Source organism: Haliotis rubra, unplaced genomic scaffold (genome assembly GCF_003918875.1).
Source record: "Haliotis rubra isolate DU_JTF1 unplaced genomic scaffold, ASM391887v1 Scf258, whole genome shotgun sequence".
In the NCBI taxonomy this organism is placed as follows: Eukaryota; Metazoa; Mollusca; class Gastropoda; order Lepetellida; family Haliotidae; genus Haliotis; species Haliotis rubra.
The window spans coordinates 485,147-505,674 of record NW_025766647.1 but is presented as its reverse complement, the minus strand read 5'-3'; the positions used below and the strand labels follow the sequence as shown (position 1 = coordinate 505,674).

At 44.5% G+C, this 20,528-nt stretch overlaps 1 protein-coding gene and 3 long non-coding RNA genes across 4 annotated transcripts; all 4 read right to left on the bottom strand.

Moving 5' to 3' along the window:
- Positions 1-3,918: 3,918 nt before the first annotated feature.
- Positions 3,919-20,503, bottom strand: LOC124279879 (hydroxysteroid dehydrogenase-like protein 2). Its single transcript, XM_046715752.1, has 8 exons — positions 20,357-20,503; positions 17,567-17,730; positions 16,066-16,279; positions 9,187-9,290; positions 8,716-8,817; positions 7,013-7,213; positions 6,370-6,567; positions 3,919-4,525 (listed from the first exon to the last, which is right to left on the bottom strand). The coding sequence occupies exons 1-8, from the start codon at positions 20,371-20,373 to the stop codon at positions 4,284-4,286; spliced, it is 1,242 nt and encodes a 413-aa protein (XP_046571708.1). The 5' UTR covers positions 20,374-20,503; the 3' UTR covers positions 3,919-4,283.
- LOC124279880 lies at positions 10,924-12,192 on the bottom strand. Its single transcript, XR_006899510.1, has 5 exons — positions 12,099-12,192; positions 11,488-11,586; positions 11,235-11,333; positions 11,036-11,134; positions 10,924-10,978 (listed from the first exon to the last, which is right to left on the bottom strand). It is a non-coding gene; the product is annotated as an uncharacterized LOC124279880 (long non-coding RNA).
- LOC124279881 lies at positions 14,352-16,059 on the bottom strand. The gene is made up of 3 exons (XR_006899511.1): positions 15,969-16,059; positions 14,729-14,787; positions 14,352-14,370 (listed from the first exon to the last, which is right to left on the bottom strand). It is a non-coding gene; the product is annotated as an uncharacterized LOC124279881 (long non-coding RNA).
- Positions 15,370-15,690, bottom strand: LOC124279882. The gene is made up of 3 exons (XR_006899512.1): positions 15,649-15,690; positions 15,494-15,549; positions 15,370-15,394 (listed from the first exon to the last, which is right to left on the bottom strand). It is a non-coding gene; the product is annotated as an uncharacterized LOC124279882 (long non-coding RNA).
- Positions 20,504-20,528: the final 25 nt, after the last annotated feature.

Sequence of the window (20,528 nt, the reverse complement as noted above, 5' to 3'; positions counted from 1 at the left end):
CATAGTCATATAATTACTGATGTCCACGAGGTGACGTTGACTTGACTGCCTTGTATGGCCACCTCTTACTGCTAGAACTGCACGACACCTCCCTGACACAGATTGAATCAGTTGTTGGATGTTTCGTTGTGGAATCCTTCTCCATTCCTCCTGCAGCATGTTGAACAACAGTTACTGTTAAAGCCTCAATGGCGGATTACGACGTTGACGTACACGTTTATCGATCTGTTCCCACAGGTAATCAATTGGTTTCAGATCCGGGGGATCTGGAGGGCCAGGGGAGCACATTGATGTTTTTATTGTCTAGGTAGGCCACTGTAGCACGTGCTATGTGAGGTCTGGCGTTGTCCTGTTGGTACTGCTCCCTTTGGCGGTCGATGCACGTGATGGGCGTGGTGGGTGAACTGGCTAAGGCGCCAGGCTAGTCATCCAGCAAGCTTTATGTGTCTGGATCGAGCCCACCTGTGACTGGGTGTAAAAACCTTGGAGTCAACTTTGTGTGCAGATTCTTTCAGTGTTGTCACAACCCCCTAGTGTACAGTACACAACCCTGTGCACTTTAAAGAACCCACGAATCCATTGGTATATGACCAGATGGTGGCCACATGAATACGTGAAAACACCAAGTTGCGGGTACATCAACGTGCAGTAAACTTCGACAAAGTACTGTGACTATGTGTTCCGGTCCACCCAACTGTGAATGGGTACCTCGTAAGAATGGGAAAGCCTTGTGGCTGCAAGAGTTGTATGATCCCCAGGGAGCTGAGATTGATAATACGACGTGACGTTGTCGATTGACATCCAGTGATAGAGGAAAAAACAAAGCGCCTTTGAGCAGCTGAGCTTGATATCGGCGCTATACAAATGTTAGTACGTAGGACAGAGAATCTGGTCGGTATATCTCGCGGCCGTAAGATTGCCTTGGACGAGCACCAATTCTGATCTGCAGGTGTATGAGATGGCTCCCCACATCATCACACCATCTCCACCAAATCTGTCCACTTGCCTGATGCAGTTGGATGCAAAACGTTCATTGCGTGGTCTGTAAACACGTTGTCTGCCACGTCGTTGAGGGGATACGTGATTCATCATTGAACCATATGTGCCTCCAGTTTCCAAGGTTCCATGGCTGCACCGCGTTTAACCACCTGACTCATGGGCTTTGATGTAATCGTGTCAGAGAGGGACAACTTCTGGACGCTTGGCACGCATACCTACCTCTTGGAGATGGTTCCTGATTGGCTCCAAACCGTTCTTGTGCTGTGTCCCGGGTGGAATGGCGGCAGTCACGTAGGTGGGTTACCCGGATGTAGCGATCTTGGGCTGTGTGGTGACTCATGGTCTTCCTGGTATTGGATGGTCATTTGTCGAAATGGAATGCACAAAACGATCCCACAAACGAGTTATTGTGCTGGGATGAATGCTGAAGGTCCTCACCACGACACTCTTGGATTCGCCAGCTTATAATCGTCCAGTGGCAATATTTCGGTGGGCACCGTTCAGACGTCCCATTTTCTCATCCAGTATTTGCAAGGGTCTTGGATGAATTTGTTAGATGCATTTGGGTCTTTTATAGTCATAGGTTGCACGCGAAAAGCAATAATTTCAGCATTTGGTTGTGTTCAATACCAGTCAAGCTCATCATGACAATCATGATCGATAAAACCATTTAAAATCGTTTATGGTTGCATTTGCTCAACGCATGCTCTTCTAAACCATACCAACAACAATATTCAACCCTCAAAACATGCTTCATTTGACATTTGCGTACAAACTTTCATTTTTTCAAATTTTATTTTGCGTTTCCCTTATTTTATTTTATTTTTTTCGAAGAGTGCATGTTAAAGTACTTGTGCACAGAGGTATTTTGAAAATAATCGCAATGTTCATTAAATGGAGAATATGAATAATATCTCAAAAGGTTATGGATGGATTTGAATGAATCTTGGTGGTTATGTTAGGTATGACACAAGGGCTATCTACGTACGGTTTGGTGAAAGTACATTAAAGTACAAGTACACAGTAGTACTTTAAAAATGTAATAGTGAAAGAAAATTGCTGTGCAAGGAGGAGGCATGTTCTCTAACGAGGGCCCTTCTAGTTTTTCAAATTAAGAAAAAAAAAGAATTCATGCTTGTGTTTGTATGACAAATAATGTCGAAGCTTGTATTTCAACAGCATATTTTATTCTTGCAGGTTAATGACGGATTGATTGAATGCAAATAACAATTGAAAGTTAAAATAAATATACTAGTGCACATTATATATTTTCACCCACTTGTAATATGTAGTTATCTGTTTACTGTGATATAATTTGTCACTCCTGTATTAATACATTCAGTTTATATTGACTGCAGATTTGGCTTTATGTCATTTGTCATTAAATTACCCAGACACGAGTGTCAGTGTGTCAATTCTCACTGTACTGGTAGGCCTGAATTGACACTTGTGCACGACTATATGATAGTCACATTAACCTTACCTGGGTACTATTATTACTACGTACATAAGAGTGTCATGGTAGTATATATTATGAAATGGGAGAATACATTAATTGAATAAATGGTTTCCATTAATATAGGCCAATACTTACAATGTTGGTGTCTGATAAAGGAAAGACAATATTTGATTAATTTATATGATTATGTCATATTTTATGTCACCAAATTGAAATTAGAAGCATATTATGTGGTTATCTCTATGTCATACATCATAAGCTGCATTTTGATATGCTACATGACTATGTTGTAATAGGTTTATGAAAACATGTTTTTCTCGACATGGTGTCGCAAGCAATTATGGGAACTCATATTCAATCGCCCCACAGTGACACTTATAGCCAACAGAAAAAGTGGAACCATGTTTTTCCTGAATCCATACACAACAGTGATTACAATTAGTATTGACAAGCCCCTGCACTAAATATTCCAGCTATATGGCGGCGGTCTGTAAATATCGAGTCTGGACCAGACAATCCAGTGATCCAACAGCATGAGCATCGATCTGCGCAATTGGGAACCAATGACATGTGTTAACCAAGTCAGCGAGCCTGACCACCCGATCCTGTTAGTCGCCTCTTACGACAAGTAAAGTCACCTTTTGTGGTAAGCATGGGTTGCTGAAGACCTATTCTACCCTGGATCTTCACGGGTAAAATCCCCTTGAACATGCTTGGGACATGATTGGAAGTCATGTTTCCATGTTCACCCCCAGACTCTGGATGACCTTGAGCAGGCGTTACAGAGAGAATGGCAGAACATTCCACAACAGCAACTTTAAAGTCTCATTTGGTCAATGTAAAGACGTGTAGAAGCTTGCATTTGTGCTCATGGTGATCATACGCGTTCCTGAACACTGTTTCACTGTCCAAAGCTGACTTGAACCTTGATGTTAACAGTTTGCTCTGTCAGTGAAGCACATTTTTGATGATTTGTAAGTCTATTATTGCTCAATACCATTTCATTTTGTTAATCATGTGTACATACGTTTCATCTTTCTATTGCATCATTCCATGATTTGCAATTTCAAAAAATGAAAATGTAATGAGACTAAAAATTTGTGTTGCTTAACTTTTTGTGAGGAGTATAATTTTCAGGGGGCATGGGTACTTGCTGAATAGCTTCCCTGTGACAGAATCTGATGATCTTGGGCTCGGACATGATCATGATTCTCCATTTGTCTGCACAAGCTGCCACATCATCATGTAATCCTAACACTGTGGAAGTCAGGGGGGGGATCACCTGTACATGATACCTGTAGTGATAGCCCATCTCTTTCCCAGTACGTAAGGAACCAACTCACTAAGGAATTATCACTATCCTTGGTGTTTCTGAAGACAATGTTGCATGTACACTTGCTCTGACACTTGACAAAGTCTATGAAATGGATAACAACAGGACTGATGTCACAACAAAGATGTCCACAGAAATAGTAACTTTATTACAAATTACTTGTAATTCAAACAGTATGGAAATATATACAATTGTTCCTTGGACTGATGGACTTACCCACCACAATGATAGCATGATACAGTTTATAGAAGCACTGGTACACGTTACCTGTCATGACTGCATGTTACACTGAAATACTCACAACAAACGTTCCTTTGAAAACATACATCATTTAATGAAGCTCTGACAACTGAAGTGGAGAGAGACATTTTCACCATTCTCATTCAGTCATATTTAAACACATTTTTCTCAATCACTGATTTGTTCCATAAATCGTCACGTCACTCCAGTACACTGTATAAAAATGTCAGTCTACTACACTGCAAGGACTTCTCACAACTTGGCTCGGGTTTTGCTCATTAGTTTCTCCAGCTTCATGGCCATAGCCATGTCTCCCTTGATCTTCAACTTGCCGGACATGAAGGCGTTGGTGGCGTTCAGCTGGCCTGCGAACATCTTGCTGAAATCGCCACTGTCGAGTGTCATGGTGCACTGTGAGCCGTTGGGAGCCTCCCCCTTCCCCGCACCACCCTCCCCTGTCTTCAAGTCCAGGTACCAACTGCCGGCATCAGCTCCTGGAAGACACAGGCAGTCATGGTCAGGCCACGTGTGTTTACAGTTTACAACTGCAAGGGATTCAGTGGTATTAGATTGTCTAGCCAGCAATTTACTATATTGTGTTTCTAAAAATAGGAAAACAACTCCAAACCGACTAACAAACTGCTGTTTCCTGATTGGCTGATGACACCATAGGCATGGCTTGTGATGCATTACTGAGTGAGATCTCTGATTACATATTTTTAAAAATATTTGTTGATGTTTAAACAAGCAGCCTTTGAAGTTTATCTGATGACCTAGCTTGTACGGAATCAACCTCCACAAATGTCAAAAAACAAAGAAGTTAATTCTGATATTTCCGTTTTAGTATGTTGTGTCATTGTTGTCATATGTCATCATAGTCATGTGTCATCACTCATGTCATCATAGTCATTGTCGTATGTCATCAGTCATGTCATCATAGTCATGTCATCATAGTCATATGTCATCATAGTCATGTCATCACTCATGTCATCATAGTCATTGTCGTATGTCATCAGTCATGTCATCATAGTCATGTGTCATCATTGTCGTATGTCATCAGTCATGTGTCATCAATGTCGTATGTCATCAGTCATGTGTCAGTGTAGTATGTCATCAGTCATGTGTCATCATTGTTGTATGTCATCAGTCATGTGTCATCATAGTCATGTGTCATATTCATGTGTCAACAGTCATGTCATCATAGTCATGTGTCATCATTGTCGTGTATGTCATCAGTCATGTCTCATCATTGTCGTATGTCATCTGTCGTGTGTCATCATAGTCATGTGTCATATTCATGTGTCAACAGTCATGTCATCATACTCATATGTCATCATAGTCATTTGTTATAGTCATGTGTCATCAGTCATGTAATAGTACTCATATGTCATCATAGTCATGTGTTATAGTCATGTGTCATTGTAGCTGTGTCATTGTAGTCATTGTGGTCATGTGAGGGGAAAAGTGAAAGATAATCCACTTGGGTGGCCACACCAGTTTGGCTTGAAAAGAAATTCGTCAGAATGCCTTTCAGCATTAAAAGTCAAATCTTCACTCTACAACACCCTGCCCTCATTACACATGCAGTCTGTGAAAGAACAGTACCCAAGCCTGGTGTTGGTGGAGAATAACACAGTAGTAATGTATGACAAGGCTCATTCCCCATCCACAAATACATCGATTCTTGCTCATGCTATTGACCACCGATCTGCCCAGACATAAGAACTGTAAAACCGCAATCATCTGGGCAAATACATGGAACTAACTGTAGTAGCTGTGTCACATTATGCCTAGATGATGTTACGTAATTATGACAAAGAGAGGTCAACACTAACTGGACCTTTATAGTAATCAGAGGGATAACATCATTATTTCATTTGAGGGAGAGCAATGTTAGCAATTCCATGCTAGGTCCAGGTTAGAATATTGATCTTCAGTAACCCATGCTTGTCGTAAGAGGCGAATAACGGGATCAGGTGGGCAGGCTCACAGACTGTTTTGACATGTCATCGGTTCTCAATTGCGCAGATCGATGCTCATGCTGTTGATCACTGGATTGTCTGGTCAGGACTCGATTATTTACAGACCGCTGCCATATAGCTGGAATATTGCTGAGTGCGGCGTAAAACTAAACTCACTCACTCCACGCTGTCAGCAATTTGACAAGGACTGGGAGGAATTGAAGCACTTGGTCAACACTCCACTAAATAGCTGTGCTTCAGACAATGTGTTTGTAGTTTCCCTGTCGTAAGAAAATAATTAAGGGGAGGTCAAGCATAACAGTATACTTTTTATCTGAGCCAATTATTTGTAAATTGGGGGCAGCCCGAGTACAAACCTGTGAGTTGGAACTGGAAGATGCCATTGACACTTTCCACCAGGTCCTTGTTGATCATGGCCTTGATCATCTGGAATGTTTGGGTGACACTGCCCCCTGACGGCGGGGCTGCTGTCTTGGGTTCCTGCTGGCCAATCTTGCCCTGCCCAACATACGAGGACGCAGCATCCAGGAAGAAGTCTGGAAGAAGCTGGGATCCTGAAACATCCAAGAAAACAACCCTGACAAAAGCTGACCTGCATATACAAGCAAACTCCCACAGGAGCAGAGCTGACCTGCATATACAAGCAAACTCCCACAGGAGCAGAGCTGACCTGCATATACAAGCAAACTCCCACAGGAGCAGAGCTGACCTGCATATACAAGCAAACTCCCACAGGAGCAGAGCTGACCTGCATATACAAGCAAACTCCCACAGGAGCAGAGGACATTATACCCTACACAACAGGTCAAGAATCCTTTTCATGTTAGAAGTGTAACATTCAGAAAAAGCTAGATCAAACCCTTAGACACGCATACAATACCAGCTACTTGAAGACCACTTGATCATTGAGGAAACACTCGCGTGCTGCATGAACTACAAATTTGACAACAGATCCCCACTGCTTCATCAACTACTTTGTTGTATCAGGCCTGTAGTCACCTGGCACACACGAGTACTGGTCCATGTCTGTCACTCCAGCTTCAGCAAGAACCTCGTCGTCAATGGCGAAGTTGCCAGTGTATGACCTGCTGTCTTTGCATAGCATCAAGTATGCAGCATCGCTTATGATGTCCACCTTTCGACACTGGGAGGCCACACCGGATCCTCCACCCAACATCTCCATGGCTGCAGTAAGGATGGCTGAAAATGGCAAATTGATATCTGAGAAAAAAAGAGTTTCCCACAAGTAAAATATGCTTGTGAATGTTACCCCATATTTTGGAAATGATCTAACAAATTTAGTTTTGTAACACAGGCATCAAATTCACCCCCACCAGAGGACAAAAGTCCCTCACACTAAGAGGTTGTCAAGACTGTGCGTATAATCAGTGTATAATGAAAGGTTGACAGCTTGACACTTACAACACCATTTAAAACATCCTGACACTTACCACACCATTTGAAACACCCTGTCACTTACCGGTACCTCACATATATGAAACCATATTTTATGGTGTGTCTCAGTGTTCCCTGGTGCGGGTGTCTCAGTGTTCCCTGGTACGGGTGTCTCTGTGTTCCCTGGTATGGGTGTCTCTGTGTTCCCTGGTATGGGTGTCTCTGTGTTCCCTGGTATGGGTGTCTCTGTGTTCCCTGGTATGTGTCTCTGTGTTCCCTGGTATGTGTGTCTCTGTGTTCCCTGGTATGTGTGTCTCTGTGTTCCCTGGTATGTGTGTCTCTGTGTTCCCTGGTATGTGTCTCTGTGTTCCCTGGTATGTGTGTCTCTGTGTTCCCTGGTATGGGTGTCTCTGTGTTCCCTGGTATGTGTCTCTGTGTTCCCTGGTATGGGTGTCTCTGTGTTCCCTGGTATGTGTCTCTGTGTTCCCTGGTATGTGTGTCTCTGTGTTCCCTGGTATGTGTGTCTCTGTGTTCCCTGGTATGGCTGTCTCTGTGTTCCCTGGTATGGATGTATCTGTGTTCCCTGGTATGTGTGTCTCTGTGTTCCCTGGTATGTGTGTCTCTGTGTTCCCTGGTATGTGTGTCTCTGTGTTCCCTGGTATGGATGTCTCTGTGTTCCCTGGTATGGGTGTCTCTGTGTTCCATGGTACGGGTGTCTCTGTGTTCCCTGGTATGGGTGTCTCTGTGTTTGCTGGTATGGGTGTCTCAGTGTTTGCTGGTACGGGTGTCTCTGTGTCCCCTGGTATGGGTGTCTCAGTGTTCCCTGGAACGGGTGTCTTTGTGTTCCCTGGTATGGGTGTCTCAGTGTTCCCTGGAACGGGTGTCTCAGTGTTCCCTGGTACGGGTGTCTCTGTGTTCCCTGGTATGGGTGTCTCTGTGTTCCCTGGTATGTGTGTCTCTGTGTTCCCTGGTATGGGTGTCTCTGTGTTCCCTGGTATGTGTGTCTCTGTGTTCCCTGGTATGGGTGTCTCTGTGTTTGCTGGTATGGGTGTCTCAGTGTTCCCTGGTACGGGTGTCTCTGTGTTCGCTGGTATGGGTGTTCCCTGGTATGGGTGTATCTGTGTTCCCTGGTATGGGTGTCTCTGTGTTCCCTGGTATGGGTGTCTCTGTGTTTCCTGGTACGGGTGTCTCAGTGTTCCCTGGTATGGGTGTCTCTGTGTTTCCTGGTATGGGTGTCTCAGTGTTCCCTGGTATGGGTGTCTCTGTGTTTGCTTGTATAGGTGTCTCATACCTGAGACTGGACATACCTGTTCTTGGCCATAGTGCATTCACAGCAATGCCGTCAGCTTTAAACTCTTCCGCCATTCCCAGCACACACATGGACATGCCATACTTGGCCATAGTGTAGGCTGGAACACCAAACAGCTAAACTAACCAACAAAAATAAGTTCTGTAGACAATATAACAGCCTTGCCATGTGTTTTTACTGCAACCTTTATTTGACCCCACATCAATGTCAGATATCAGACAGTGAGGTCGGATTACTGTGGCCTTGTGATGTACAATGTTTCCGTCTTAGCACTGGATGCTGCTACAATGTTGCAGTTCAGAGTTGCCTCCCTTAAATGTACCAGGATCATGTGATCCTATGTCTGAATCTCAAAAACCTAGTTGTTTGTTTTCTGAAATTGTTTGTGGTTTTCAAGAAAGTAATGAACACCACCTGTTTCCCATTCAGGGTCAGAAACAGCCCCCTCTCTGACAACACCCATACTTACCAACATGTCCCTTGAACCACAGGGGGTTGAGGTTGAGTGGGGGGCTGAGGTTGAGGATGTGTGGGTTGTTGCCTTTCTTCAGATGAGGCAGACACACCCTAGAACTGAATTAGAAAACGAAACAAATAAACATAACAATTTACAGATCAGGGAGACATTTTGTTCAAAAGTGAGCAAACTAAGCTTCTTCAAACTCTATGGTACACCATTCCACAACAAACTCTATGGTACACCATTCCACAACAAACTCTATGGTACACCATTCCACAACAAACTCTATGGTACACCATTCCACAACAAACTCTATGGTACACCATTCCACAACAAACTCTATGGTACACCATTCCACAACAAACTCTATGGTACACCATTCCACAACAAACTCTATGGTACACCATTCCACAACAAACTCTATGGTACACCACTCCCACAACAAACTCTATGGTACACCACTCCACAACAAACTCTATGGTACACCACTCCACAACAAACTCTATGGTACACCATTCCACAACAAACTCTATGGTACACCACTCCACAACAAACTCTATGGTACACCACTCCACAACAAACTCTATGGTACACCACTCCACAACACAACAAACTCTATGGTACACCACTCCACAACAAACTCTATGGTACACCATTCCACAACAAACTCTATGGTACACCATTCCACAACAGACTCTATGGTACACCATTCCACAACAGACTCTATGGTACACCACTCCACAACAAACTCTATGGTACACCACTCCACAACAAACTCTATGGTACACCATTCCACAACAAACTCTATGGTACACCATTCCACAACAAACTCTATGGTACACCACTCCACAACAAACTCTATGGTACACCACTCCACAACAAACTCTATGGTACACCACTCCACAACAAACTCTATGGTACACCATTCCACAACAAACTCTATGGTACACCACTCCACAACAAACTCTATGGTACACCATTCCACAACAAACTCTATGGTACACCACTCCACAACAAACTCTATGGTACACCATTCCACAACAAACTCTATGGTACACCACTCCACAACAAACTCTATGGTACACCATTCCACAACAGACTCTATGGTACACCACTCCACAACAAACTCTATGGTACACCACTCCACAACAGTCTCTATGGTACACCACTCCACAACAAACTCTATGGTACACCATTCCACAACAAACTCTATGGTACACCATTCCACAACAAACTCTATGGTACACCACTCCACAACAAACTCTATGGTACACCATTCCACAACAAACTCTATGGTACACCATTCCACAACAAAACTAACATATATGTAATGATGCAAAATGCTAATTATAATATCCTACAGGTTTATGAATGGTATTTCAATGCTACACAATCTCCATACCACCTCTGATTTAAGTTTAACATGAACAATAATTTAACTTCTATTTGCAATAATCTAAAGGTATAACAATAATTAAAAGATCATAATTAAAATTACCTATAGGGTCGGGTTTTCTTTGAGTCAAAGTAAGGAATCTGTCTAAATTTATCCACTGTTCTTATACTTTGAAAGCACTGCACTAACATGTGAAATCACGTACACCATTTCTGACATCACCTGCACCACTTGTGACATCACCTACACCCACCAGAGACACAGCTAACACCTCGCTAGACACGTTGTGACATGACTGGTGACATCACCTACACCACTTGTGACATCACCCACCCATTAGAGACGCTGCTAACACCCCAGTTGTGACATGGCTGGTGACATCACCTACACCACTTGTGACATCACCTACACCCACTAGAGACGCTGCTAACACCTCAGTTGTGACATGACTGGTGACATCACCTACACCACTTGTGACATCACCTACACCCACTAGAGACGCTGCTAACACCCCAGTTGTGACATGGCTGGTGACATCACCTACACCACTTGTGACATCACCTACACCCACTAGAGACACTGCTAACACCCCAGTTGTGACATGGCTGGTGACATCACCTACACTACCCAGACTTGTGACATCACCTATACCACACATCACCTACACCACTTGTGACATCACCTACACCCACTAGTGACACTGCTAACACCCCAGTTGTGACATGGCTGGTGACATCACCTTCACCACTTGTGACATCACCTACACCCACTAGAGACGCTGCTAACACCCTAGTTAGACATGGCTGGTGACATCACCTACACCACTTCTGACATCACCTACACACTTGTGACATCACCTACACCCACTAGAGACGCTGCTAACACCCCAGTTGTGACATGGCTGGTGACATCACCTACACCACTTGTGACATCACCTACACCCACTAGAGACACTGCTAACACCCCAGTTGTGACATGGCTGGTGACATCACCTTCACCACTTGTGACATCACCTACACCCACTAGAGACGCTGCTAACACCAGTTGTGACATGGCTGTCATCACCTACACCCACTTGTGACATCATCACACCTACACCCACTAGAGACGCTTGCTGCTAACACCTCAGTTGTGACATGGCTGGTGACATCACCTACACCACTTGTGACATCACCTACACCCACTAGAGACGGCTGCTAACACCCCAGTTGTGGCTAGGTGACACACCTACACCACTTGTGACATCACCTACACCACTAAGAGACATGCTAACACCTTGTTGTGACTGACATCACCTACACCACTAGGACATCACCTACACCCACTGCTAACACCTTCAGTTGTGACATGACTGGTGACATCACCTACACCACTTGTGACATCACCTACACCCACTAGTGACACACTGCTAACACCCCCCAGTTAGACATGGCTGGTGACATCACCTTCACCACTTGTGACATCACCTACACCCACTAGAGACGCTGCTAACACCCAGTTGTGACGACATGGCTGGTGACATCACCTACACCACTTGTGACATCACCTACACCCACTAGAGACACTGCTAACACCCCAGTTGTGACATGACTGGTGACATCACCTACACCACTTGTGACATCACCTACACCCACTAGAGACATACACCTAACACCCACTAGAGAGTTAAGCACCTCACATGGCTGGTGACATCACCTAACACACCACTTGTGACATCACCTACACCCACTAGAGACGCTGCTAACACCCCTCAGTTGTGACATGACTGGTGACATCACCTACACCACTTGTGACATCACCTACACCCACTAGAGCTAACGCAGTTGTGACATGGCTGGTGACATCACCTACACCACTTGTGACATCACCTACACCCACTAGAGACGCTGCTAACACCGCAGTTGTGACATGGCTGGTGACATCACCTACACCACTTGTGACATCACCTACACCCACTAGAGACGCTGCTAACACCCCAGTTGTGACATGGCTGGTGACATCACCTTCACCACTTGTGACATCACCTACACCCACTAGAGACGCTGCTAACACCCCAGTTGTGACATCTACCACACTGTGACCAGTTGTGACATGGCTGGTGACATCACCTACACCACTTGTGACATCACCTACACCTACTAGAGACGCTGCTAACACCCCAGTTGTGACATGGATGGTGACATCACCTACACCCACTAGAGACACAGCTAACACCCCAGTTGTGACATGGATGGTGACATCACCTACACCCACTAGAGACACAGCTAACACCCCAGTTGTGACATGGATGGTGACATCACTTACACCACTTGTGACATCACCTACACCCACTAGAGACGCTGCTAACACCCCAGTTAGACATACATCATGGCTGGTGACATCACCCCAGTTGCGACATGGATGGTGACATCACCACACCACTTGTGACATCACCTACACCCACTAGAGACGCTGCTAACACCCCAGTTGTGAAATGGCTGGTGACATCACCTACACCACTTGTGACATCACCTACACCCACTAGAGACGCTGCTAACACCTTGTTGTGACATGACTGGTGACATCACCTTCACCACTTGTGACATCACCTACACCCATTTAGAGACATCACCTACAAGACACAGCTAACACCCCAGTTGTGAAATGGCTGGTGACATCACCTACACCACTTGTGACATCACCTACACCCTTTGTTGTGACATAGTGACACAGCTAACACCCCAGTTGTGACATGACTGGTGACATCACCTACACCACTTGTGACATCACCTACACCCACACCCACTAGAGACGACTGGTGCATCAACACCTGTGTTGTTGTGACACACTGGTGACTGGTGACATCACCTACATCACTTGTGACATCACCTACACCCATTTAGAGACACAGCTCAACACCCCTAGAGACGCTGCTAACACCCCAGTTGTGAAATGGCTGGTGACATCACCTACACCACTTGTGACATCACCTACACCCACTAGAGACACTGCTAACACCCTTGTTGTGACATGGCTGGTGACATCACCTACACCACTTGTGACATCACCTACACCCACTAGAGACATGACTGGTGCTTGTGAACACCCACAGTTGTGAGACATGACTGGTGACATCACCTACACCACTTGTGACATCACCTACACCCACTAGAGACACTGCTAACACCTTGTTGTGACACTGACTGACATCACCTACACTCACTTGTGACATCACCCACACCCACTAGAGACACTGTTGACATGGCTGGGTGACATCACCTACACCACTTGTGACATCACCTACACCCACTAGAGACGCTAACACCTCAGTTGCTAACACCTCGCACCACTGGTGAATCACCCAGTTGTGACACCTGACATGACTGGCAGGACATCACCTACACCACTCACCTACACACACTAGAGACACTGCTAACACCTTGTTGTGACATGGCCGGTGAAATCACCTACACCCACTAGAGACGCTGCTAACACCTCAGTTGAGACATGACTGGTGACATCACCTACACCACTTGTGACATCACCTACACCCACTAGAGACGCTAAGCTAACACCCCCAGTTAGACATGACTGGTGACATCACCTACACCACTGGCCGTGAAATCACCCACACCCACTAGTGACATCACCTACACACCCACTAGAGACGCTAACACCCTCAGTTGTGACATCACCCACACCACTTGCAGACATCACCTACACCCACTGGTGACACTGCTACACACACCCAGTTGTTAGACATGACTGGTGACATCACCTTCACCACTTGTGACATCACCTACACCCACTAGAGACACCTGCTAACACCCTACACCTACCAGAACGCTGACACCAGTTGACATGGCTGGTGACATCACCTACACCACTTGTGACATCACCTACACCCACTAGAGCTGCTAACACCCCAGTTGTGACATGACTGGTGACATCACCTACACCACTTTCTGTGACATCACCTACACCCACCCTAGAGACACTGCTAACACCCTTGTTGTGACATGACTGGTGACATCACCTACACCACTTGTGACATCACCTACACCCACTAGAGACGCTGCTAACACCCCAGTTGTGACATGACTGGTGACATCACCTACACCACTTGTGACATCACCTACACCCACTAGAGACATGGCTGGTGACATCACACACCACTGCTAACACCCCAGTTGTGACATGACTGGTGACATCACCTACACCACTTGTGACATCACCTACACCCACTAGAGACACCTACACCCACTAGAGACGCTAAGCAACCCTGCTAACACCTCACCTACACCCACTAGAGACGCTGCTAACACAGTTGTGACATGACTGGTGACATCCGTGACACCACTTGTGACATGGTGACATCACCTACACCCACTAGAGACACTTGCTGCTAACACCTCAGTTGTGATCATACACTGGTGACATCACTTCCACACCACCTACACACACCACTTGTGACATCACCTACACCCACTAGAGACGCTGCTAACACCCCTGAAGTTGTGACATGACTGGTGACATCACCTACACCACTTGTGACCCCATCACCTACACCCACCTAGAGACACTGCTAACACCTGCGGTGAAATAACACTAGAGACGCTAACCGCTTGCATCACCTACACCCGGACATCACCTACACTCCACTAGAGACGCTGCTAACACCCTTAGCTAGAGCATGACTGGTGACATCACCTACACCACTTGTGACATCACCTACACCCACCACCTTGTTGACACTAGACTGTGACACACCTACGACATCACCCACACCCACTAGAGACAGCTGCTGAATCACCTCAGTTGTGACATGACTGGTGACATCACCTACACCACTTGTGACATCACCTACACCCACTAGAGACGATGCTAACACCCCAGTTGTGACATGACTGGTGACATCACCTACACCACTTGTGACATCACCTACACCCACTAGAGACACTGCTAACACCTTGTTGTGACATGGCTGGTGACATCACCTACACCACTTGTGACATCACCTACACCCACTAGAGACGCTGCTAACACCCCAGTTGTGACATGACTGGTGACATCACCTACACCACTTGTGACATCACCTACACCCACTAGAGACACTGCTAACACCTTGTTGTGACATGACTTTCATGATACCACCTTCACCACCTAGACACTGGTGACATCACCTACATCACTTGTGACATCACCTACACCCACTAGAGACGCTGCTAACACCCCAGTTGTGACATGACTGGTGACATCACCTACACCACTTGTGACATCACCTACACCCACTAGAGACACTGCTAACACCTTGTTGTGACATGGCTGGTGACATCACCTACACCACTTGTGACATCACCTACACCCACTAGAGACGCTGCTAACACCCCAGTTGTGACATGACTGGTGACATCACCTACACCACTTGTGACATCACCTACACCCACTAGAGACACTGCTAACACCTTGTTGTGACATGGCTGGTGAAATCACCTGCACTGCCAGCATCTCACCACAAATAGGTTCCTCTTGCATTAATCCCATTCATCAGGTCATACTTCTTCATGGGTGTCTCTGCAGTGCCTGTCAGACTGATAGCACTGGCATTGTTCACCAGGATGTCGATGCCACCAAACTTTGCAACTGCTTCTTCCACGGCTTTAACAACTGAATCCTCATAGCGGATGTCTACGATACAGGGTAGACACTTCCCACCAGCTGCCTCCACTGAAACCACGACAAGATCCCAGTCTGACTTGATTATGTATCTACTAGGTTTGACAGTGACATACAATCATTTATTACCCACGTGGTCAACGTATGGGTAGTTGCATACTAATCTTGTACGTCACACGAGTGTTATATCGCATTGACCTGTGTCGTAACGACTTGACCTGAGATTCTAATGATTTGATTGGATAACCGATGTCCTCTCAATTAGGTCACGTTGTGACGGAACTACTTTTTCATTCATAACAAACATGTGAATTAATTCATTCTACAACTTAAATGTAAACATTGCAAACGTTGCCCTATCGCTGTTTAATTGGGAGTCGAACTGAGACATTATATGCGTGGAAAAACATAAACGCAAAGTTTCCACCGGTGATGTTAGCCAAGTAAGAAACGGGGTGCTATGGAGTAGTTTAATGTAAGAGGCTGTACGAGGCGATGACAACTGACATGCATCGTGACGTCGGTTACCAAGGGGGCAGACGAGCAAGGCGTAGTGACGTCATTACAGTGTGACGTCATGCAAAAAGTGTACTACAGAACAACATTCTTCCGCAACCTCTTTATGAAACCGGTTTCGGTTTGAAACCATATAAATAACCAAAATACGCTATTTTGTCAATTTAAAGCATGTAAGATGTGGGTAATAAATAAAATACCACACTCGGTCTCATAACATACGAATTATACGAAACTCATGACCTTCCTATGGTTTCTGACCTCGCTTTCGCTCGGTCAGATACCATAAGAAGGACACGCATTTCATATAATTCGTATGTTATGAGACCTCGTGTAGTATTGTCTATGTCTTTTATGACCACTCTGTGCTTTCTTCTCACGTCAAGCTGACATGCAGTGATATACAACCGAAACATTTTCAAAGCTTCATTTAACCTAACTAAAGACAATTTTTGGATACAGAAACTATGGTTAACCACCACGCTTTAAATGAACAGACGGATGTAACCAACTGGTACTTTTGGTTTATTCCACTAGCCAAATATTCTATTCAAAATGTGTATAACAAACTGTGCCTATAATGATCTAAAACTAGTGGTCCCTTCCAGTTCATCATAATCAGTTTACTGTACATAAATAGTTCAATACATTGAAACTGAGCTTACGTTTTGTGTGTCATTATAGATATGTGGCAGGTCACAGTTCACATTTGCAAGTGATAAAATGTAGATAAAACCAGAAAGTGATTAGATTATTGAAAAGGTGAAGTCATACATAGTCCATGCCTTTATATGCTAATTCAGGTACTTTCTTTAGGTTTACCTTCCTTGGCAGCTGTGTAGATGGTGCCTGGCAGTTTTGGGTGTGGTTCTGCTGTCTTGGCTGCAATGACGATGTTGGCGCCATCTTGAGCGGCTTTCAGGGCGATAGCTTTGCCAATACCGCGACTGGCCCCTGTGATGAAGATTGTCTTGCCGAGCAATTTCCTGCAAGAAGACAGATTACTTCACATTTAAGCAACCCTTAATATCCTGTCACGACTTTGAGATCCCTACAGCAATACTTATGTGTCAGATAACAGAATGCATTATTCCTCTTGCACTCAACCACCATTACCTCCATACAGGCCTAACATAAAACTAGCAGAGTTTGAGGACAGCCAACGGGAGTAGTGCACGTTAATGGGGGCACTTTTTCAGATTAATTAGCTTTGCTGGGACTCGAACGCACTTCGTCTGATTACTAACTTTGTTAATTAGTGACATAATTAGCGGACGCTCTACCTCGGGACCACAAGCGCCATGACAATTAATGAGTGCTCATTTAATGGGTCATTTGCACAGAAGTGAGAGAAGTGAGGCGGAAGCGCGAGAAATGAAAACAAACCATTGTATGTGTGTGCAATGGTTTGTTTTCATTTCTCACGCTTCCACCTCACTCTGCCATGCCCTTTCCATTCATTTTTTTTTCGTGACATTGTTTTTTTAACTGTACTGACAAATCCTAGATGGAGCAAAATGTGTTTCAATGTGGATATAATACAGCCCTAAGGTAAGGTCTAACCCTAAATAAGGATCGGAAAGGGTCCCTAACCCTAAGGATCGGAGAGGTTCCCATACCAAACCCACTCACAACCCTAAGGATCGGAAAGGGTGCCATACCCTAACCCTAAGGATCGTAAAGGGTTGTTTGACTCTAAAGATGCGTCAGCTCCCTAGGGATCGGACACCCTAAGGATGGTTGACTGGCAGTGAAGGGAGACGGAGCAATTATCACGATATTGCTAGACAGTGCTGGTGACAGCACGGTAGCACTGTATAGCCTGACATAGCCCAATAATTGCGAGGGCTGCGCCCGGTAAAGTACACTCTAGCCCAGACAAAAAATGTGACAACCTTACCACACCAGGACCCGATTTCTCTAAATAAACTTAAGTTTTTCTCAAATTTCAAACTGAGTTTGACCATTTGAAATAGCTGAATTTTTAACTGCATTTTTTAAATAAAAAAGCCCAAACAACTTAAAGGTCACATGCAACCAAAAAATCAAACATAATTAAAACACAATTATCACTTCTTCATGACATATAATATGCATTGCTGATTATGAAAAAACAAATAAACAAAATTTTAAGCGTATAATCGCAAATCAAAAGTGCAATATTTTGTACTTGGGTTTACCTCCCTCGAAATGAAACAGCCGGGATACCGAACCCAGTAAGAGCGGGTGGGTGTGCACTCAAGTGTAACGTCTGGTTCATTAGCAGATGCTGCCTTCACGGCTCATTGTGTGTGTATATATAGAAAGTTGGGTTTTGAAAATACATGCTCATTTTTAACATGTCATGTGTTCAAGTTTCACACCTGCCTGTCTGTGTAATTACATAATGTGACAGAGACCGAACTCGGGCCATAAATCAATGCGTTTTGTTTATGGTGTATAGCCTGATTGGTGTTAAGTTCAAATTGCATGTGGTCAGTGATCGCAGTTGTGTATTGAATATTGTCATTAGCAGCAGAGACCATATAATCTATTATATGGTCTCTGTTAGCAGACAGGCAGGCAGACACACAGGTGTCAATAAAGCAAGACATTGAGTTTTGTCTGTGACAGCGACATATCTATATCACAGTTAGAAATTGTGTCAACTCTAAATAATGACATTGCTTTTAAGTATCGAACTGAGAAAGTGACTCGGTAAGAAGATTGCTTTTAAGTATCGAACTGAGAAAGTGACTCGGTAAGAAGAACTTGTGTTGAAATAGACAAATGAAATTATATAAACAGTTTATTTACTGTCATAACATACAAAAAGCTCGCGCCTGTGAGATATCAACGAAACATTATGAAAATAGCTCACACCAAAGCCTTCACCGAGTATTCACCAGACAGCCCACTTCCAAGTTGCGCGAACCTATTTCACTGCGCACGTGCTATGAGTGCAGCCCAGCTGTTGAAACCCGTATTCCCCAGAAAAGTCTGGGGAAAATTAGTGAAACGTTTGAACTCCGATTTCGCGCGGTTTTTTTCATCGCGTTATTTTTCAACTTTATAAGTTAAATTTGCATTTTTGACGCTTTGTTTCGGTAAGTCCATACCGAAAGGTATCATAATCTGCAAAGTTGTGTTTTACGTTGCATGTGACCTTTAAGTAATCTATCCACCAAACTCAAATTGTCTACTAAGTTTGAGTTTAATATTGATTTCAGTTTATTCTGGGAAAATGCATTTCCTGCGTTTTCTCAAATTTGAGTAAAAACGCTGACTTAAGTCAAAACTCAGACTTAACTTTGTTTCGAGAAATCGGGGCCTGCTTGCTGACGAGGATAACCTTTTTGGCCAAGTGGGCTAGGTGCCAGACAAACGTTCAGTCGTTCGAATCCCACGAATCCTCACGGAACTCGGAACAAGCTGCAGAAAGTGGGCTTTACTTTGTCGATGTTACATTGTCACAAAAGCCACATATGTGAAACCACATCATATGACACAGCATGCACGATAAAATAAACCCAAAACATGATTTGTGATAACTCAAAAAAGATAAAACCAAAACATGATCATTGACGACACGCTCCAAATGCACCTAGATTTTGAAACATATGGGACAGTTACCCTGTGTTTGCTGCCATTTTGAGATGCACCAAGGTAACGTGTAAGCAAACTGCAATTCGCCAGTAACAGTAGACGGCTCGCACTGCAGGCCGGTTGAGGCTGAACTGATGAACTTTGGACTGTCTGCTAGCCACCGGAAGTATGCAATGAAACGGAAAAACGTAAATCCTTT

Coding starts and splice junctions, on each gene's coding strand:
- LOC124279879 (XM_046715752.1), bottom strand. Junction 9,291..16,065: donor GCAAGAGGAACCTATTTGTG/GTGAGATGCTGG, acceptor TTTCTAATTCAG/TTCTAGGGTGTGTCTGCCTC. Junction 4,526..6,369: donor CTTCCAGTTCCAACTCACAG/GTTTGTACTCGG, acceptor TGTGTCTTCCAG/GAGCTGATGCCGGCAGTTGG.